The 23,262-nt window shown below is 38.6% G+C and overlaps 1 protein-coding gene across 1 annotated transcript; it reads left to right on the top strand.

Moving 5' to 3' along the window:
• The first annotated feature begins 20,034 nt into the window (after nt 1-20,034).
• On the top strand, nt 20,035-21,912 carry LOC150075549 (uncharacterized). The gene is made up of 2 exons (XM_090388543.1): nt 20,035-20,493; nt 20,701-21,912. Exons 1-2 carry the CDS (start codon nt 20,035-20,037, stop codon nt 21,889-21,891), a joined length of 1,650 nt encoding a protein of 549 aa, XP_090244669.1. The 3' UTR covers nt 21,892-21,912.
• Nucleotides 21,913-23,262: the final 1,350 nt, after the last annotated feature.

The raw sequence follows: 23,262 nt of genomic DNA, 5'->3' as shown, positions 1-23,262 counted from the left end.
GCATCGTTTCTACTAACCAGGTAGTATGCATGCATCGTTTTATTATATCTCAAATTGTACCTTTCCCAGAATACCCAGTAGTGCCCATCTGAGAATAAGTAACAGTAGTCTTCTCTACCAGAGAAGCGTTTCTTATTCGAAGTGGTGCAATACTTAGGCAACTCGTGAAGGTATTCACAATATGAGATATAATAAAACAATGCATGCATACTACCTGGGTAGTATGCATGACTGGACTGTGAAATCTTGTATTAAAATTGTTTAGCTTATCTCAGTTTTACTAGCATCTTCTCATACACTTGACAGACGTAGATCGTTCGTGATCACATCACGAACACCAACGATTGAATCATTGGTTTTTGAAGTCGGCCAGAGTGCAGATCATCTACGACTGACAACCGGCCTTCTTCGAACCACTGGAACTGAAAAAGTTTTTGAACGACATTAATATTATTATTATTATTAGCTACATGGTGAAAGGAAGTCTGAGACTTATGCTGCATTAGCCAAAAAAAAAAAAAAAAAAATTCCCCGGGTTACCCTGAGAGAGAGAGAGAGTCAAAAGTAGAAGGGAATCACCAAGGAGAAGAATGATGATATCCAGCTTAGGACCCTAGGTGTGTCAAGCCCATACTCACCAGATAGGAGCCCCTGGGGTTATAAAGCAGATGCCTAAGTTAATCTGTCTCAGGCGATGGCCGCATGGTTTTTGTTTATTAACACACTGGAAGATCCGAATTAGTGAGGTTTGTATGTGCAAATCTAATGAAATAATCTTCGAGAGAAAAATACGAAGAAAACCAAAGAAATATCTGTGAAGAGTAAATAAATGCAGACGTTAAAATTAACGAAATAGACATGCCTCAAACTCCTCCTTTTTTCAGTTCTTAACTAAGAACTGAAAAAGAGAAGTAAATTACATTATTGAATTTCCAGCAATCAGAACCACTGAGAGGGCGCTTTTACAAGAAAATGTTTTCTTGTGCTAAACGCTGTTCATTTATTTTAATATGTTACAGTTGTTTTTTATATGGATTTCACCAGGTGGGGAAGAACGTGAATGTGGTTAAGGTATTTATTTTAGTCATGGACACTAGATTTAAATATAAGCAACCGATTAACTTTGTTAATAAGTTGAAATGCCGGTTTTTACGAGAAACATTTACCGGTAAATGGTTTCCAACATCAAATTTAAAAATTTGATGTCATAAGAATGTTTTCCTATTGTTTTTCACAAAGTATAAGAATGGAAAAAAATAAATAAACTACAGCTGATATAAAAAAAATAGTCACAAGTACAGTTCACTTTCAGCGTATGAATATAGATGCCAATTGCAATCAGTATTAAACAAAATCGGACAATAATTGATAGCTTTTCATGGAAGAGATTTAGTTTTTGGACCATACATATATTCCCCACCTGATAATTTCAACCTTTAATCGAATGCACGCAATGTTATGGTTTATAATTTAACAACAAATTTTTGGTAAGTCTTTAGAATATGATATGCCATCTCGTAGATCAGCGTTCCCCAAACTGAGTTCCGTACACCAGTTCCAGGGGGTGCGCGAAACGGTAGTCGACCATACATATATATTCATATGTTATATATAGAGGGCCGCAAACTTGTTTTGATTTTTGAAGGGGTCCTTAAATTTTTTTTTTTTTTGAAAGGGTCCGTAGATCTCAGTAGTTTGCGAACCACTGCCATATATCATTGCAAGTAGTAGTAGTGATGGACAGGCCCTTAGCGCCTCCAACCCATTGCTTTCCTCAGTGATTGGTAGCTCTAACCTCTTCAGTGTATGGTACCTATTCAGTTAGAATGTTTTTCTCTTCCCCACTGTGATTAAAATCTGAGTTTATTCAGCCCTTGCTGCTGGATTAAAGTCTCATAATTAGCAGCTTATCAAAATAACATATGGGAGGAGCTAAACCTATGTGTCACTGATTGCCGACCGGGTTAGCCGAGTGGGTAAAGTACCTGCCCGGCAACCCAAAGGTCGCGGGTTCGATTCCCGCCTCGGGCTTGGATCAAAGTACTGCAAAAACCTTGGGAGGTGCAATATGGCCACAGAAGCCGATGCGCCAACAACTACCAAATCAAAAAAAAAAAATTATGTGTCACTGCACATGCCACCAGAGGCGGATTTAACGGCGGGCGCGCGCCCTGCGCCCCGACTTCTGAAAGGCCCACGAAAAATCCCAACATATTAGTTCAACTAATATGTTCAACTATTAGTTTAAAACTTTGTGATTATTATTATGCTATTATTAATTATATTATATATATATTATATTCAAATTTTATTGGAAATAAAACATTAATAGTACATAATATTTTTTATTTATTTAAAAAAATGGTTAACATGTATTTTTATTTTCCCTGTCTCTCTCTTTTTTTTAAGGGGCCTCAACCGACCTTAATCCGCTCTTGCATGCCACTCGTTCCCAATGATTGCTTGGAAGGTGTGTCATGTTCTAAAGACTAACGTTCTAAAGACTGATGACATTGTAGAGCGAATATCATCTTTTAAGGGCACAAAAGGTGTTATAGTTGTACACGTTGGCACTAATAATATTAAGAGTAGGAGACCGGCAGAATTACTTAACAAGTACAGGTCACTGTTGAACAAAAGCCGAGAATTAGGGTTGAATTTGAAAGTGTCTGCAATTCTGCCCAGACACGATAGGAGGGAGTATATGATGAGAGCCTTGTCGATCAATTCGGCCCTGGAAAGATTGTGCAAGGCTCAAGGGGTAGAATTTTTTTCAGCCTGGACTGTACTTGTTAACAGGAGAGATTGCTTCTACAGGGATGGGATACACTTAAATAGAAAGGGTGCAAGAATATTTGCTGATGCTATCGAGGCAGTGTTAGGTGGGTCGGAAAACTGCTAGCTTGGGGGGAGACAAAGACCAATAGATTGACAGTAGCCACTGGCAGAGGTGAAAGAGATTCTTGCACTGCTTCTATTAGAATGAGCAGAAGCCTGAAAAACAAGATGCATGATATTTCAGAGACTGCTGGGAGCCATTGCGGTACAAGTAAACACATGGGTTGTGTTAGGGTAGCTAAGAATAGAAACAGGTGCAGGTATACTTGCGTGTACACCAATGCTAGGAGTTTAGTAAATAAATTTGATGAATTTGAGGTATTGCTCAAAACATCGAAGGCAGATATTGTTGGGATATCAGAGACGTGGTGTCACACAGATATAAGGGAAGCAGAACTGCAATTTGGGGAGTACAACGTCTACAGAAAGGATAGACGGGATAGGAAGGGAGGAGGGGTTATGCTATTAGTTAAGAAACGCATAAAAACCAAGGAAGTGAAGCCAGTCGACATCGCTGGACAGTGCAGTGTGGAGTCAGTTTGGTGTGACATAAACATTGGGAGATCAAAATTGAGAGTAGGAGTGTGCTATAGGCCTAATGACTCTGATGAGTATAATAAGGAACTGTACAGGGAAATAGAGTGGGCCAGTAAATCAGAGTGTCTTATAATGGGAGATTTTAATTTCCCAGATATTGACTGGAATTTGGGGGCTGGTTACTCACACACTAGCAGGACTTTTGTGGATTTATTGGATGATTGTTTTCTACATCAGCATGTTCGGGAGGCAACTAGAGGGAGTAATACTCTTGATTTGATTATCAGCAGTGATTCTTCATGCATTAAGAATCTGCAGATAAATGAACCACTAGGTGGCAGTGATCACAGTGTGCTGAAGTGGGATTTACTCAAAGAGGTAACTACCATTAGGGGTAAAGGGAAGGGTTATTGCTTCCGTAAAGGCGACTACGATGGACTGAGACAGTATTTAAATTCTATACAGTGGGACCAACTGATGATGTTACCAACAGCAAATTCAAAATGGGAAGCATTCAAAGAACTTATCTTGGAAGCTACTAGGCTTTACATACCAACTAAGAAATATTGTTCAAGGTTTAGGCCAAAATGAATGTCAGATGAACTAATGAGGCATATGGCAGAGAAGAAAAATGCATGGGATACATACAAATTAACACATGACACAGAAGCCTATGATAGATACAAGTTGATATGCAACCAAGTTACAAAGGAGGTTAGGCAGGCGAAGGCAGATTACGAGAAATCCTTGGCAAGGGATGCAAAGAAAAACAGCAAAGAGTTCTTTACTTATGTAAACTCTAGAAGGAAGGGGATGAATCAGATTGGTCCACTTGATATTGATGGGTCAAGTGTTGATGATCCTGCTCAGGTAGCTAACAAACTAAATGAATATTTTGCATCGACATTCACACATGAGGAGTTATTCAGCGAGGGGAATGCCAGAGGTGTATTCAACTCTAGCAGTAAGCTACAGAATCTTGAAATAACTGGGAGTAAAGTGGAGGAGAAACTGTTGAAGATAAACACAAGAAAGGCACCCGGGGTGGATGGGATCTATCCAGTTATATTAAAGGAGGCAGCAAAGGAAGTAAGAAAACCCTTAGCCATAATTATGAGAGCTTCCTTGGACTCAGGTGAGGTACCCATAGACTGGAAATGTGCAAATGTGACCCCAATTCACAAAAGAGGATCAAAGGCTGACACAAGTAATTATAGACCTGTGAGCTTAACTTCTGTTCCAGGAAAATTAATGGAGGCACTGGTTAAAGAAGCACTGCAGGATCATTTAGACAAGACTTCAGTTATAGCTCAGACACAGCATGGTTTTGTTAAGGGGAAGTCTTGCCTGACCAACTTGATTGGATACTATGATGCAGTCACAAAAGAACTGGATGCAGGGAATAACTTTGATATTATATACTTGGATCTTAGAAAGGCTTTTGATACTGTTGCACATGGAAGACTGCTACACAAATTGGAGCAGTGTGACATTGGAGGCAAATTGCTGTTATGGATAAGGGGGTGGTTGAGGGGGAGAAGACAGAGAGTGGTAATCAATGGACACTGCTCATCGTGGACTGATGTTATTAGTGGAGTCCCTCAGGGCTCAGTGTTGGGTCCATTATTGTTTTCTGTATTTATAAATGATATTGATGATGGTATATCGGGCTTAATGTCCAAGTTTGCAGATGATACAAAGGTTGGCAGGGTTGTCAAGGACACTACTGACACTATGCTGCTGCAACAGGATCTGGAAAGGTTGAGCAGATGGGCTGAGAGGTGGCAAATGAAGTTTAACATTGACAAATGTAAAGTACTACATATGGGAAACAGCAACCCCAGAGCAACGTATCAACTCTGTGGTACTACACTGACAGTGGTAGAGAATGAAAGGGACTTGGGCGTGGTTGTGCAGGCAGATATGAAGTTCTCTGAGCAGTGCAGACGGGCTGCAAGAGTAGCTCATGGAGTATTGTCAATGATATACAGGAATTTTTCCAGCAGGGATAAGGAGGTGATTATTCCATTGTATAAGGCGATGGTCAGGCCACACCTAGAGTACTGTATACAGGTCTGGAGGCCTCATTTCAAGAAGGATGTAGAGCTGCTGGAACGAGTACAGAGAAGGGCAACAAGATTAGTGAATGGAACAAAGGGGTGCTCTTACGAAGAAAGGCTTAAGTTTTGCAAATTACAGTGTCTGGAGACTAGGCACCAGCGAGGTGATCTGATAGAGGTGTATAAAGCCTTGAATGGTTTAAGCATGCTCAATGCTGATGGGATTCTTCCTCTAGCTCAGAAAAATCACCTGAGAGGGCATAAATTCAAATTGAGGAAAGACAGATGTAGGATAGACGTGAGGAAATTTGCCTTTAGCCAGAGGGTGGTTGGTTGGTGGAACAGACTACCATCCCTTGTGGTGGAGGTTGATAGCCTAAATAAGTTTAAGGCTCAGCTGGACAGGTATTTTGAACGAACAGAGGGGTGAATTGGGTTTTTTTTTTTTTTTTTTTGGCTGATGCTGCATAAGCTTGCTTTCTTGCATCAGATGCCTCTACTAATGCTAATGCTAAACCCATTTTTATTTAGGTCATTAAAGTTTGAGTCTGCATAAATAGAAAAAAATGAACATCAAGCTGTAATAAAATATCTTTACAAAAAGGAGTTATTGAGCAAGGATAGTTGTGAAGACATGATAAATATATTAGGAGAATTTTCCCCATCATACACAACCGTCAAAAATTTAAATGTGGTGAACTTAGCATCAAAGATGAACAGTGCAGTGGATGTCCATCAACAGCAACCACTCCAGAAAACATCAATGAAATGCATGACACGATGATGGATGAGTAACTGTTAGAGAAATAGTAGAGGCTATGTGCATCTGAACTGAACAGGTACAAAACATTTTCTCAGATGAATTAGGGCACTTCCGTAGCCAGGTGGGAAGGAGCAGCAGTGCGTAGCACACGCTTCTCCGCATCCTCCGTATTTGGTGGTGACATATCGTCACCACCAAATACGGAGGATGCGGAAAGGTCAGGGAATGACCACCGCATATCTCCGGAGCAATATGGCCTTAGTTGCTAATGCTCCTAAAAACCAAATAACAAACAAACAAACAAACAGATGAATTAGGTATGAAAAAGGTTTTTGCACAATCAGTCTCTTGTCTTTTGACACCCGGTTTTGAATCAGATGTCTTTGATTCAAAATTTCAAAGGAAATTTTTGATCATTATCAAACAGATTCTGAAAACTTTCTGGCCAAATGTTACTCTGGATGAAAAATGGTTTCATCATTACTGACCAGAGTGAATACTGGAATCGAAACAATGTAAGTATGCTGATTCACCACCTTCAAAAAAGGTTCAAACCAGCTTCAAAGAAGGCTACCATCAGTAGGAAAGGTCACTGCATCTTTGAAAGAGATAATAATGATAGCTTATCATCTTCCAGAGGGACAAACAATAAATGGACAATACTATGCTAACTTAGTAACAAAATTGCACTTAGTGAAGAGGTCAGGAAAGAGTGCATTTAGTTATAACAAGAATGTGAATAAACGATGTAAAGTCAACATCAGATAATAACTATGCAAAGTTAAAAACTCATCAAACCACCCTCATACATCAGTACTAGTCTTTCACTTTATAAAGGAAATATCATTTATTTCCTTTATAAAGTGAAATAAATTCTGTGAATCGTGATTATGGTGTTGATTTGGGAAAATTCAACATCCTGCTGGATTGATATCTACAGCTGGAAAGTGCAGTGGCAAGTAGTGATTGGTAGTTGTGATGATGCAACTGTCAAAGACAGATTGTAATATGGTACTTTGTGAAGTTTTTATTTTATTGAATTGTTGTGTTTTGTATTATTCAACAACACTCCAGAAGAAATTCTTCATAATTTCTTCAATCAAAATGTCATATTGTGTGCTTACTACCTATAAAAATTATAATCAAAATTACTTATGAAGCAAACAGGAGAGCGATACCAGCCACAAGGGTGTATGTTTGATTCTAGATTAGTCTCGTGCTCTCTCTCTTTCTCTCACAACACACACATACACACACAGCAAATGGAACTGTTATTGATTCAATTTCCATACATCATCTGTGTCATGGCAGATAATGAAATGCAGGGGTGGATCAAATGAAAATCGGTATTATTTTTTATAACAGTAACTGGTACATGTACTTTATTTTTCTGTTAATGTGTGTACATATCATTGCCAATGCATGTGATAAATTGGAATGGCATTCCCATTCATTCTGAGCAGTGGTAGAAACACTTCATGCAGACCTTGTACTGCAAGCTATTATGAAGAATAGCATAGGCAACATTTTTATTTTTTGATGTCTGTGTGAGCTTGCCTTTGATGAGGGCATCCTTCATAGTACTGATTTATCCATTTGAACATATATTTGTTCATATAGACTCTGTTTTTCAAACGTCAATCACTTTCTTCTGATGGGACTCCATCAGCTGTAAGAAACTGAATAATACTGTGCTGCACTAGCTTGGATGCATCTACAGTAGGGCCTGTACTTATGATGACATCGACATCTGATATACCCTCCATACGATCTTTTATTTTAAGGACCGATGATATTTGCAAGTACCAATGGCTTTCCGATATAGTTGAAATGATACATGGGTGGAAATTTTCAGACGTGTGGCACATGGACCATCACTCGTACGATTATTCTCAACCAATTAGCATCTTTGTTATTGAAAAACAACGTTATCGTTCAACGTGTGGCACATGGAACATCACTAGTAAGATTTTTTCAGATCTATGATGATCTGAAACTTCAAGCTCCATCAACCAGTGGCAGTGCTGTGCGCTTTGAAGACTTTAAAGCCAACAGAGGCTGGTTCGAGTGCTTCAAAAAAGAAGGGCGAATATCAAAGTGTTGAAAGGCATGGGGAGACATCCACTACTGATAATAAAGCAGCCGAAACCTTTAAAATTGAATTCCAAGAGTTAGTTGATCAGGAGGATTATCTTCCCCAGCAAGTTTTTAACATTTACAAAATCAGCCTCTTCTGGAAGGTAATGCCCAGGAACATGTGCATCACTAAGGATGAGGCTAGTTTACCTGGGCATAAGCCTATGAAAGATAGGCTCATTCTTCTGTTGGGTGCCAATGCCTTTTGAGAGTTTAAGCTGTAAGCCTTTGCTTGTGTATCACTCTAATACCCCCATAGTATTTAAACAACAAAAAGTCAACAAATGCATGCTGCCATGGACGGTCCCAAGCCCGGCTGCGAAAGGAGGAGGGTGGTCATCCTGCCGAAATGACCAGAACCGGGAAACCGGGGAAACTAGGCAAGAAACCGCATGAAATTCGGAACAAGCTCTTACAACAATGTTACCGCATCCGGGGTAGCCGATGCGCCAGCACTGGGGACCCAGGGTACTGGTGTGAAGTGGACCACTGGCCACAGAACAAGCTGTTATAACAATGTTACCGCATCCGGGGTAGCCGATGCGCCAGCACTGGGGACCCAGGGTGCTGGTGTGAAGTGGATCACTGGCCACAGCAATAAGCTTACTACGCCGAAAAGGACAATTAACATTGGCGAATGGAATGTTCGAACGGGGCACCACGTTGGACAAAAGGAAATCATTGCCTAAGAACTACTTAGGTGCAAGATATCAATCGCAGCATTATCTGAATTAAGGCTCACCGGGTCTGGAACGATGATCATCCAACCACCAGCACCTAACGAAGCGGTTATGCTATTCTACTCTGGTGGCGAGAAACGAGAAGCAGGAGTGGGCTTTATGGTCGATGCTCAGGCCACCAGTAGTGTGATCGCTTTCCAACCAATATCGGACCGCCTGGCAGTCCTTACTGTCAAGGGCACCATCAAGACCCATATTATCTCCGCCTATGCGCCAACTGAGACTAGCCTGGACCCGACCAAGAATGACTTCTACAACCAGCTCCAACATACGCTGGATTCAATTCCGCAGACAGAAGTGATCATCCTCGCAGGGGACTTTAATGCCCATATTGGCGTGGACAGATCTGGTTGGGAAACAACAATGGGCAAGTTTGGCCATGGGAAGATCAATGACAACGGACTACGTTTGTTGTCCTTTGCCGCATCTAACAACCTGATCATTGGAAACAGCCATTTCCAGCACCCTCAAAAACATCAACTTACATGGCGAAATCCATCTGGCAAGGACTCAGCAATCCTGGACTACATTTTGATCAATGCCAGATTTCGCTCATCACTCATGGATGTTCGTGCCATGAGGGGACCTGATTGCGGATCTGATCATTACCTCATCCGGGCTAAGGTGCAGCTCAAATTACGGCATGCAAAAAGATCATCTCGGTCAGCCAAGCTGGACTGGAGGCAGCTAATGAATGCTTCCAACAAACAGGCATATCAGATCGCCCTATCCAACCGCTTCGAGATGCTGGCCGTGCCCGAGGATATAAATGAAGAAGAAAAGCAGATCTCTGATGCCATCCTGGAATGTGCCAAGCCCCTATGTCCACCTGCCCGACGTCGAACGCAACCATGGATATCAGATGAGTGCCTCGACCTCGTGGACAAACGGAAACAGGCAAAGTTGGTCGACTTTGAACGGTACCGGCAGCTAAACCGAGAAGTCCGACAAAGAATGACAGCAGAAAGAGAAGCATACTGGAACCAAGTGGCAGACGATCTTGAAGTGGCGGCATCCAAAAACGAGTACCGCACTCTCTACCGCACCCTCAGATGTCTGAGTGGAAAGACTAAATTGACTAGTGACAACATCAAGAATGCTGATGGGACCTTCGTGCGATCACCATCCGAACGCCTGCAACGGTGGAGTGAATTCTTCAAAGCTCTGTATAATCACGACCCACCTCAGGGACCGCCAGCAACAGCACTCTCGATCGACCCCCCTGAGGTCTCCATGGTCGATGTTGAGCCTACAGTAGAAGAAGTGAAAGCAGCCATACAATCCCTGAAGAATGGCAAGGCACCAGGAGTGGACCAAGTCACCACAGAAGCGATCAAAGCCGGGGGAGATGTACTGCTTCGCCGACTACACTCACTCCTCAAAACCATCTGGTGCACTGAACAAATTCCGTTAACATGGAGGAAAGCCATTATCGTACCAATCCACAAGAAAGGTGATAACCGGGACTGCAAGAACTACCGTGGCATCAGCCTCCTTTCCATCATTGGAAAGGTCTTTATGAAGATTATCCAGTCAAGACTGCAAAAACATCGCGAGCAAACCAGTCGAGAAGAACAGGCAGGATTTAGACCCGGGCGAGGATGCTGTGATCAAATCTTTGCCATTCGTCAGCTGATGGAGGAGAGGATCCGGTGTGGACAGCGAACCGTCATTGTTTTCATTGACTTTAAGTCTGCTTTCGACTGTGTCCACCGGCCTGCCTTATGGAAACTACTAGAGGTTGAACATGTACCTCGAAAAGTCATCACACTCCTCCAAACTGCATACAACGGTTTAACCAGCCAGGTGCGCATCCAGAACGATTTATCTGAGGAATTTACCATCCAAACTGGAGTCCGCCAAGGGGATGTAGCCTCCCCGTTGCTTTTCAACATCGTGGTCGACGCCATTATGAGGCAAGCATTCAGAAACAGACAGGGCATACAATATGACAAGGATCACTATGTGACTGACCTGATGTTTGCTGATGATAGTGCTATCCTTGCCGGTAACGACGCTGAAGCCACGGAAATCCTCTACGACATTGCCCGCATTGCCCGGCCATACGGTTTGAAGATCAATGCTGGTAAGACAAAGGCCCTGACAACAGATGGGTCGCAAGCCACCATCTATCTCGAAGGCATCCAGATCGAGCAAGTGCAGGACTTTAAATACCTTGGGTCGCTGGTCCAGGAGAAGAAAGTTGCATCCACCATGGAAATTCACAGCAGAATTGGACAGGCGGCCACTGCGTTCGCCTCGCTCAAATGGTGTCTGTGGAAGAGGACCAACATTTCCACAAAGACTAAAATCCGACTCTTCCGGACTTTGATCCTGCCCATTCTTCTTTACGGATCGGAAACATGGATTTGTCTCAAGTTAGATTTGAACAAACTTGAGGTATTCCAAATGCGATGCCTGCGGCAGATCTTGGGCATCTCTCTTCGCGACCGCATCACTAATGATACCATCCGTGCCAGATGCCAACAGCAACCAACCATTGCCGACCAAATCCAGAAGCGAAGGCTCAGATGGTTTGGCCACGTATGTAGAATGGGCACGAACAGAATACCATCCACACTCCTTTGGAGACAACGACCCACCCAATGGAGCATCCAACGGACCGCGCCTAGGAAAACGTGGGCCAAGCAAGTGGAAGATGACTTGAAGAGCCGACGTCTCGACCTTAACCAGGCCAGGACTGAAGCCATGGATCGTAAGGTATGGAAGAACATCACAGAGCAAGTCCGAAACCCTGCGGCACCTACAGCAGCATACTGGTTGCGTGGCCAACCGCCTCCCCCAGCTGCCAGCTAAGGACCAAAGAAGAAGAAGAAGAAATGCATGCTGGGAGTGTTTTGGTGCAGTTACAAGAAGGCCTGGGTTACAGGATGTCTTCAATGAATGGGAGCTTGAAGTTTTCTGTCCTTCAGTGAAGAGTTGTCTAGAGAAAAATAAGCTTCCCGTGAAGGCACTGCTCCTGCTGGATAATATGCTAGGCCATAATCCCAACTTTGTTCAATCTCTTCAGGTATAATTTGACTTTGTTCAAGTCAATTTTTGCCACTCCTCTTCTTCAACCATATCAGCAAGTGATTGCAAAATTAAAGAAAATCTACACCAAAAAATGTTCGAAGTTGCTTTGCAGCGGCCTCTGGTGAAAATGCTTTCACCCTCAAAGTTTTGGGAGGTCAAAGTTCAATATGCTGGACTGTGTGAGGCTGATTGTAAGTTCTTGAATGCCGTTTCCACCAGGTGCTTAAATTCAGCCTGGAAAAAGATCTGGCCTTTAATTATTCATAACATTTACAGATTTGAAGATGATGGTGCTTTGACAAATCATAGTCACTCTTGGTAAATCAATGGGTCTGGAGGTTGGTGAAGAGGATGTGAAGGACTTTATTGATGCTCATGGGTGTGAGCTAACAACAGAGAAGCTACAAGAGTTGGAGAAAATTACAGAGAGTGACACGGGACTTCAGGAAGCTACAAAAAAGTTGTCAAAATCAGTCCATTTGCCAGTAGCAATAAAAGACTGAAAAGATGCATGACACTTGATATAGTCCCACCACCACTACGCTACAATTGATTTCATCAGCTCTGCACTTCAAGTCAGGGGGATTTTAACTTTCCAGATATTGACTGGAACTTGTGGATTGGTCACTCGCACACTAGCAAGACTTTTGTGGATTTATTGGATGATCTGATTATCAGCAGTGATTATTCATGCATTAAGAATTTGCAGATAAAGGAACCACTGGGTGACTGACAGTGATCAAAATGTAGTGATGGGGGAATTACTAAATGATGTAACTACCATCAAGGGAAGGGTTTTTGCTTTCATAAAGGTGACTACAGGGGTCTCAGACAGATTTTAAATTCTGTACAGTGGAATCAACTGATGATGTTACCAATGTTGAATTCTAAATGGAAAACCTTCAGGGACTTAATTTTGGAGGCTACTAGGCTTTTCATTCCAACTAAGAAATACTGTTCAAGATTTAGGCCTAAATGGATGTCAGATGAGCTAATGAGGCTAGTGGCAGAGAAGAAAAATGTATCGGATGCATATAAAATATCAGGTGACACAAGCCTATGGCAGATATAAACTAGTCTGTAATCAAGTCAAAAAGGAGGTTAGGCAGGCAAAGGCTGATTATGAGAAAGCTTTGGCAAAGGATGCAAAGAAAAACACCAAAGAGTACTTTACTTATATAAACTCTAGAAGAAAAGGGATAGATGGGTTGACTATTGATGATCATGCTCAGGTAGCTGATAAACTGAATGACTATTTTTCATCTACATTCACACATGAGGAGTTATTCAATGAGGGGAGTGCTAGAAGTTTATCAGACTCTAACAGGGAGCTAAGTGATTTTGTAATAACAGAGCAAAGTGGAATAGAAATTGTTGAAGTTAAACATAAAAAAAAAGAAAAGGTACCTGTGGTGGATGGGATCTATCCAGTTATATTAAAGGAGGCAGCAAAGGAAGTAAGCAAACCCTTACCATAATTATGAGAGCTTCCTTGGACTTCGGAAGTCCCAAAACCCTTTTGAACCCCCTTTGTGAATTGGTGATACAAAAGTATCACTAATTCACAAAGGGGGTTCAAAAGGTGATACAGGTAACTATAGACCTGTTAGTTTAACTTGTGTTCTGGGGAAAATAATGGAATCACTGGTTGAAAAAGCATTGCAGGATCATCTAGACAAGACCTCAGTAATAGTGAAGACAGCATGGGTTTGTTAAAGGGAGGTCTCGTCTGACCAATTTGATTGGATGTGGTTACAAAAGAACTGAATGCCAAAAATAATTTTGATATCATATACTTGGATTTCAGGAAAGCTTTTGATACTGTTGCACATGAAAGACTGCTGTACAAATTGGAGAGATATGGCATTAAGGGTAAGTTTCTACAATGGATAAAGGGATGGTTGAGTGGGAGACGACAGAGAGTGGTAATCAGTAGACACTGCTGTTCGTAGACAAATGTTATTAATGGAGTTTCCCTGGGATCGATGTTGGGCCCATTGTTGTTTTGTATATTTATCAATGATATTGATGAAGGTATATCAGGTTTAATGTCCAAGTTTGCAGATGATACAAAGGTTGGCAGGGTTGTAAACGATTGTAAAGACAGTATGCTACTCTAACTGGATCTAGATAAGTTGGGCAAATGGGCTGAAAAGTGGCAACTGAATTAAAATTGACAGATGCAAAGTACTGCAAATGGATAGCAATAACCGAAGAGAAACATACCAACTGTGTGGTACTACACTCAGGGAAGTGGAAAGTGAAAAAGACCTGGGGGTAATTGTGCAGTCAAATATGAAGTTCGCTGAGAAGTGCAGAGGGGCTGCCAGGACTGGTCATGGAGTCTTGTCAATGATATATAGGAATTTTGGTAGCAGGGACAGGGAGGTGATTATCTTATTATACAAGGCAATGGTCAGGCCACACCTAGAGTACTGTGTACAGGTCTGGAGGCCTCATTTTAGGAAGGATGTAGAGTTGCTAGAACGAGTACAAAGAAGGGCAACAAGCTTGGTGAGGGGAACAAAGGGGTGCTCTTACCAAAAAAAGGCTTAGGTTCTGCAAATTGCAGTGCCTGGAGAGAGTAGACACCTGCGAGCAGAGGCGGATTTAACGACGGGCGCACTGGGCGCGTGCCCTGAGCCCCGACTTCTGAAGGGTCCCGCAAAACCCCAACTTTACACTTTTTTCTAATGACACCAAGTTTGGTTTCATATGTGCAATTTTAATTACGTACAAGTTTACAATCGGCGATAAAACCTGATAGTATGTTTATATTCGCTTATTTTTATTATTTCAATACTACGCTGCATAGGTCCCGCGCGGCTGCACTACCGCTCATCGGAGCAATAGAATTATATTTGCTATTTTGTACTTACAAAGGTTCTCCTGCAGTGCAGACTTACGATATACGCAAATACGCGTATATCGTATATTGTTGAAATTATATTAAGATAAAATTAATTCCTGTTGTTACATCAGTGCCTGGATTTTCGTAGTTTATGAATAATTTTTCAATTTTAATTAATCATTAATTTATTGCACTATAACGAAAAATCTCTTCTTTAGTATTCTAATCATTCAGACTATTAAATTTTATATTTTTATTTTCATTGGTAGGCTACCAATGGTAGCTAGAAAAATGAAACAACATCTATCAGGGGCTGAAAAAAGACACGAGCAAGTTGCCAACCAACAGAAAGGAGCATTGGACAAATTTATAACTGGCCCTGGCGATTCAGGCCATCATAATTCGAGCAACAATGAAGATGAAGAACAAGGAGCTTCCATCAGTCAACAAAAAGAGTTAGTTGAAGTTGAAAACCAAGGTATAGAAGAAAGCAACAATGATGAAGAACCAGTAAACAGTCAATCAGGTGAAAAACCAGTAGAAAAAAATATAGACGAAAGTCCATTAGAAAATATTGAAATGCAAACGGAAAATATTCCATTCAAAGTTACACTAAAAGATATTGCTCTCTGGCCTAAAGTTTTATATTAAGTTGAAAACCAAGGTATAGAAGAAAGCAACAATGATGAAGAACCAGTAAACAGTCAATCAGGTGAAAAACCAGTAGAAAAAAATATAGACGAAAGTCCATTAGAAAATATTGAAACGCAAACGGAAAATATTCCATTCAAAGTTACACTAAAAGATATTGCTCTCTGGCCTAAAGTTTTATCTAATGAAATGGTTGAATTTCTAATTTCAAATAAACCAAAAAATATAGGCGATATAACTACACTTAAATCGGTCTATAAACACGGTGATCACATTTACAGACCTCTGTAGACCATTTTTACAGAAAACTTTCAAATGGTGAAAAAGAATAAAGGACGTGGCTAATTTTTTCCGAAACATACAAATCAATTTATTGTTACCCATGCAAAATGTTTTCGGACTCAAAGTCTAAGTTGACTACAGGGTTCCAAAATTGGAAAAATATTGGAATAACTTTGTCCGAGCATGAAATGTCAAAAGAGCACGTCGCTTCAATGTGTACATTATACAAGCGCTCCTCTACGTTAAATCGCATTGATGTTCAAAATCTGCAAATTACATTGCAAAAAGAAAATTACTGGAGAGAGATTCTGCGAAGAATTGTATCCACAATAAAATTCCTCGCAAGTATTGGGCATTGCTTTTAGAGGCCATAACGAGAGTGCAACATCTTCGAGAAAAGGCAATTATTTGAGCGAATATGACGATATTTTAAAGTTGCACTTACAAAAGTATGGAAATCAAGGTAGCGACATGTAAATTACTTATCGTATCAGACGTGTGATGAACTTTTGCAAATAATTGCTGATTATCTTATGGCACACATTGTAGAGTAAATAAAATGCACAAAATATTACAGTATTATTTTAGATTCTACACCCGATGTTGTGCATGTGGATCAACTTACTTTTGTAGTGTGCTATTTATCAGCAAATGGGAATGTTAAAGAAAGATTTTTAAAGTTCTTCCCTATAGAAAGACATGATGCGGAGTATCTAGAAGAGACAGTTTTATCTACCTTGCAAAATTTGCCAGTAGATATAAAATATTGCCGACAATGCAGCAAATATGTCGGGCAAGTACAATGGTCTGCAAACAAGAATAAGACAACATGCTCCATCAGCAACGTTTATTCCGTGCTCCAGTCATTCACTTAATTTAGTTGGTTATGTTGCTGCAGAGAGTTGTAGTAATGCTTCCAGATATTTTTCATTTGTGCAAAATTTGTTTGTTTTTTTTCTCTGCATCAACATTTCGATGGAACATGTTATGTAATAAATTGGATAAAGGTTCTTATACATTAAAGAAATTGTCAGATACAAGGTGGTCTGCCAGGGCTGATGCAGTTTTAGCGTTAAAATGTGGCTACAAAAATATAAAAGAGGCATTAGATGAGATATGCAATTCCACAAAAGAAAAAAAAATTGTTGTTATTGAAGCAAAATCATTACTTAAAGAAATGAATGATTATGAAACTGCTGTTATGACAGTCCTACGGAATAAAATTTTGCAAAGAATCAATGCAACAAGTAAATCTTTACAATCTATTGACTGCACAATTGTTAAAGGTGCGTCATTATTAAAAAGTCTAGAAATTTTTATTAATGAAAACATAAGACATAATTTCAATGAAATCGAATCAGAAGTTAAAGAACTAACAGATAAAACATTTGAAGATGAACATGTACAGAAAATTGAAAGGAATTTTTTTTACATAATATACTCTACGTAATATGCGATCATTTAATAGCAGAACTGAACAGACGTGGAAAAATCTATGAAAATGTTATAAGTAATTTTAGAGTTTTTTTTCCTGTTTACATTGTGTGTAGAAGAAAAGAAAAAATGCGTTAATAATTTAATAGAAATGTATAAAGATGACCTTGATTCAAGTAATTTTAAAGATGAGTTGGAACAGTTTTTAATCTTTTTAGATGAAGAAGACAAGCTTCTTATTAATAATATATACAAAAAAGCATTAGATACGAAAGCAACTTTTCCAAATGTGGAAATTATTTTGAAAATTTTGTTAACCATGCCAATTTCAAACGCATCGAGGGAATGCTCATTTTCTTGTCTAAAAAGAGTAAAAAATTTTCTAAGAAATTCAATTTCAGAGGATAGACTAAATAATATGGCTATTTTATATATAGAGAGTGATTTACTTAAAATTATTGATTGTGATGAGATAGTTAATAAGTTTGCAAAACGAAAAGCATGAAAAAAATTTATTTAAATATTTTCACATTTGTAATTTTAATTTCAAGTAAAATTCTATGATTTTTTTGTTCAAAAATTCTGATTGTTACTCCTATTATACGTATACTATCATTAATTATACTTTTACATTTGTTCAACTATTAGTTCAAAACTTTGTGATTATTATTATGCTATTATTAATTCTATTATACATATATTATATTCAAATTTTATTGGAAATAAAACATTAAGAGTAATAATATTTTTTATTTATTTAAAAAATGGTTAACATGTATTTTTATTTTCCCTGTCTCTCTTTTTTTTAAGGGGCCCAATATTTTCTTCTGCGCCCGGGGCCTCAACTGACCTTAATCCGCCTCTCTCTGCGAGGTGATCTGATTGAGGTGTATAAGGCCTTGAATGGGTTGAGCAAGCTGAATGCTGATGGGATTCTTCCTCTTGCTCAGATTAAGAACCTGAGAGGGCACAGATTAAAAAAAGACAGTTGTAGAATAGATGTGTGGAAATTTGCCTTTAGCCAGCGGATAGTTGATTGGTGGAACAGACTTCCATCTTTTGTTGTGGAAGTTGATAGCCTTAAATAAATAAATTTAAGGCTGAGCTGGACAGGCATTTGGAATGAATGGAGGGTGAAATGGGAGGTGTTTTTTTTTTTTTTTTTGACTGATGCTGAATAAGCTTGCTTCCTTGCATCACATGCCTCTGCTAATGCTAAGTCTGTTTTTTTTTATTTTTTTTTATTTTAAGATGTTTTATGACTATTTATTAAGTAATCTTGATAAAAAAAACTAATTTTTAATGTAAAAATGAAGTATAATATGCAAGAAATACCCATTTTATGTATTGTTGGGGAACGAATTACAGGAAATCAATGTATTATTGGTTTAAACTTACATTATTTTCAACATAAAATGGATTTTGTGGAACAAATTGCCATCGGACGTTGGGACCCCACTGTATTGCTGTGAAGGCAATATTATCTCTGCTGTTGCAAATAGAGGACAATTAATGTGTCCTATTTTTCACTAACTGCCTTAGTCAAAATCCCATTTTCGCTTTATACAACCTGGTATTCCTTTTTGGTGCAATATCATGATATTCTAAAATTCCAGGAGAGGTACAACATATTTTGCTCAAAATATTTGTGTAATTTCAAGGTGAAATGGGGGATCTTGATGCGTTGGCTCAAATTCTTCATCCATAGTATAAAGTATATGACTACTGAAAACACCTCACCTAAAATCGGCACCTCTATAACCAGGTGGGCAGGAGCAGCAGTGCATAGCACACACTTCTTGATCAGACCGGGGTTTGAGCCCATGACCACCAAATACGGAGGATGCAGAAAGGTCAGGAAATGACCACCACATATCCACAGAGCAATATGGCCTTAGTTGCTAATGCTCCAAAAAAACAAATAACAACATCACCTAAAATCAGCCTCACCTGTAATGTGTAGACTGGAGCTGATTACTTGCTGATATGTTGCATTTTAGATTATAGTGTTGCTGATGTACACAGCAATTATGCAGATTGAAATCACATGAAAAATGGTGATTCAGTATGATTACCTGAAAAAATTTGTTTCATTATGTATACCAGTTGAATGGGAAATCTTTACAACATATAATTGGCCCCACTATCAAGTGATACTGGGCCACAGAAATCAGACTCAAAGATATATGGTGTCTGAACATATTAGGTTTACTTTCTCTCTCAATCATTTTCAGTGATCAAAATCAGATCCCACCAAACATCAACTGACTTTCAAACATGAAAAGCATGCTGGTATCCAGCAGACAGGTGAACACTGCTACTTCTATATCAAGTTAATATTTTTAAATGAAAAGACTGTTATTATGAATTGTGCAATTTCATATATCCTATATATAATTTTTATTTATTTGTTTGATTAGTTTTTTCTGTTTTTTCAGATTCACCAGGGAAAATAAACTTCATTCAATTACAGTTTCAGTAAACAAGAAGCAGATGTACATAATTGCACAATATCAAAAAAATATATATATATAAATAAGAAATCACATGGAAATTGATAATTTTGTGAGAAGCAAGATCATATGGTTATAATTAAAGTCCATTAGCAAAAAATAAAAAAAAGAAGAGAAGCAGTTAGAAAAAAAAAATTATAGAAAAACCACATCGAGAGAAAGAAATTAGTAAAACAGGAAGAAAAATTTTTAAATGGAGAGTCAGTGGAAAGATGAATCAGCTCAGGAGACACTTGTTTACACTCAAGAACTATCCTCCGCTTGTAGAACAGATATGAATTCAGTTTCTAAAGAAGCTCATCAGGAAGGACATTCGTTAGATGCTGCTCCTCTGTCTCATTTTGCTAATACTCAGCAGAAACCCCACACTTGTGAAATATGTGGAAACAAATTTTCACAGTTAGGTCATCTGAAAAGACACGTGTTGATTCACACTCAAAACAAACCATATTCTTGCATAACATGTGGTAAGGCATTTGCACATTCATATCAGCTAAAGATTCATTCAATAGTTCACACTCAAGAGCGACCCTTCACTTGTGAAATATGTGGTAAGGGATTTTCATTGTTAGGTAATCTTAAGTCACATTTTATAGTTCACAGTAAGCAGAAATGCTTCTCTTGTGAAATATGTGGAAAAGCATTTTCGCAAGTAGGTCATCTGAAAACCCATTTATTGGTTCACACTCAGGAGAAACCACATTCTTGTGAAATATGCGCCAAGCCATTTTCCCTGTTGGGTAATATGAAAAAACATTTATTAACTCACACTCAGGAGAAACCCTTCAGTTGTGAAATATGTGGCAAGGCATTTTCACATTCTGGGAGTGTAAAAACTCATCTTTTGGTTCACACCCAGGAGAAATCCTTCTCTTGTGAAGAATGCAGCAAGGCATTTTCAACGCCAAGTAGTCTGAAAAAGCACTTATTAGTTCACACTGAGGAAAAACCCTTTTCTTGTGAAATATGTGGTAGAGGGTTTAAAGTATTGGTTAATCTCAAAAGACATTCATTACTTCACACTCAGCAGAAACCCTTTATGTGTGAAATATGTGGGAAAGCATTTTCGCTGTCTCGTAGTTTAAAAAATCATTTATTATTTCATAAAATGGAAAACCCCTTCAAATGTGATATTTGCCACAAGTCACTTTCATCTCCAGGTACTCTCAAGAATCATCGATTACTTCATGCTCAGGACAAGCCCTTTTCTTGTGAAATATGTAACAAAGCATTTCCACAGTCACGTAGTTTGAAAAACCATTTATTGGTTCACACCCAAGAGAAACCATTCTCTTGTGAAGTATGTGGAAAAGCATTTTCAAGATCACATGGTCTAAAAGAACATATTGCCTGTATTCATGCTAAACAGAAACCCTTCTCTTGTGAAGTATGCGGTAAAGCATTTTCACACAGACATAATCTAAAGTCACATAGTGCAGTGCACACTAACGAGAAACCATTCGCTTGTGAAGTATGTGGGAAGGCATTTGCACTCTCACATACCCTAAAAATACATTTGTTGTGTCACACACAGGGAAAATCCTTCCCTTGCAGAGTATGTGGCAAAGCATATTCAAGCTTGGGTAATTTAAAATCGCACACTTTAATTCACACTAATGAGAAACTCTTCTCTTGTGAAATATGTAAGAAGGCATTTACAATGTCAAGTACTTTAAAAAAACATTTATTATTTCACACACGGGAGAAACCATTCACTTGTCCCACATGTGGCAAGTCATTTTCCTCGTCTGGAGATCGAAAAAAGCATATATTAGTTCACACAAAGGAAAAACCCTTTCCTTGTAAATTTTGTGGCAAAGCATTTACCCAGTCATATAACCTGAAAAGGCATATATTAATTCACACTGGGGAGAAACCTTTCTCTTGTGAAATATGTCATAGAGCATTTTCAGCAAGTAGTTCTCTGAAATCACATTTGTTGGTTCACACTGGTGAAAAACCCCATTCTTGTGCAGTGTGTGGCAAGGCATTTTCACGTTCAACTCGTCTAAGGCTACATTTATTAAGTCATACCCAAAAGAAGCTTTAAATTGTGAAATATGTGGTAAGACCTTTCCAATACCAAGTAGTCTTAAAAGACATTTACCACTTGGTTCTCGACAGAAAACATCGTGAGAAATGCTTTGCAAAAAACAGTTTCAATAGAAATGCTACTTTAATAACCTGGAAACTTAATTATTCAGTATGAAAGAAACCTGTAATATAAGAGAATGTGTGGGCTGGAATGTAGGTGTAGTTTTGCACTATTGTGGCTCTGGTTCATTGTGATCTCACTTATAGCTCTTAGAACAAGACTTTCATACCTATATTTCTTAAAGTAAGTTATGTTGCCTTGTTATTTTCACTTTTGATTGTTTAGATTTAAAATGCACTGATTATTTAAACAAGAGAATACTAACTAGGTTTAGGCCAAAAAAACCCTCTGAGGTCCGGTACTGAATACATTAGAGTAGTTTTACACACTTGAAGATAAGTTGATAAAAATTAATTTATTTTGTAAAACATAAAATATTATTTATTATGGAGTATTATGAGTAATACTGTTTGCATTTAAAATCATTATTTACATTTAATAACTGACATTAAAGTACATTGCATATTAAAGATATTTGTGTTTTTGCCTGGATAGCAAACTTATGATAGTTGATAATGAATAGGATTCAGGAATAACTATAAAATATGATCTGGAGTTCTCCAAACAGTATGACCAGGTTGCTAGAACAACGTGGGATTTTTGTCAGTAATATATATAGGAACTTTGCCATTAGAAACAAAGAGTACATGGTAGGGTTGTCATAGTCTGCCCTGGGACCACTTTCACTTAAGAAATAAAAAAATATATATACATATATATAGATAAATAAAAATTGTTGAGAAGAGAAAAAAAAAAAGGTAAAAGGGGAAGACAAAAATGGAAAGATGGGGGTAGGTAGTATAGCTACTAATTGAAAAAGTGAAAAGCATGATAATAAAGGAGATATTCTTTTATTATTATGCTTTTCACTTTTTCAATTAGTAGCTATACTAGCTACCCTCATCTACCCTCTTCCATTTTTGTCTTTCCCTGAAAAAAAAATGTGGCTTTTAAGGGAAAAAATACGGTGAGAACTAAAATAGTTATAGGCAGTAAAATATTAGAACAAGTAAAACATTTTAAATATCTAGGATGTGATATAACATATGATGTTGAAGAAGATACGAACCAGAAATTGGCGAAATTTCAAAATATATGTGGAACAATAAAAAGAACTCTGGCTAAGAAAACAAGGAAAGAAACACAATTGAAATTCTACAAAGTAATGGCAATACCAACACGTCTTTACGGTTCTGAAACATGGATACCAAAACAAAGAGACAATAATAGAATACAAGCTGCAGAAATGAAATTTTTAAGATATGT

Source organism: Mastigoproctus giganteus, chromosome 14 (assembly GCF_048544385.1).
Source record: "Mastigoproctus giganteus isolate SK-2022 chromosome 14, ASM4854438v1, whole genome shotgun sequence".
NCBI classification, from domain to species: domain Eukaryota; kingdom Metazoa; phylum Arthropoda; class Arachnida; order Uropygi; family Thelyphonidae; genus Mastigoproctus; species Mastigoproctus giganteus.
The sequence above is the reverse complement of the archived record's forward strand: the minus strand, read 5'-3'. Positions and strand labels throughout refer to the sequence as shown.

Excerpts from the sequence above, each read along its gene's own strand:
- LOC150075549 (XM_090388543.1), top strand. The coding sequence starts at position 20,035 with ATGGAGAGTCAGTGGAAAGATGAATCAGCTCAGGAGACACTTGTTTAC. Across the intron at positions 20,494-20,700 it reads GTGGAAAAGCATTTTCGCAA|GAGAAATCCTTCTCTTGTGA; the intron begins GTAGGTCATCTG and ends GTTCACACCCAG.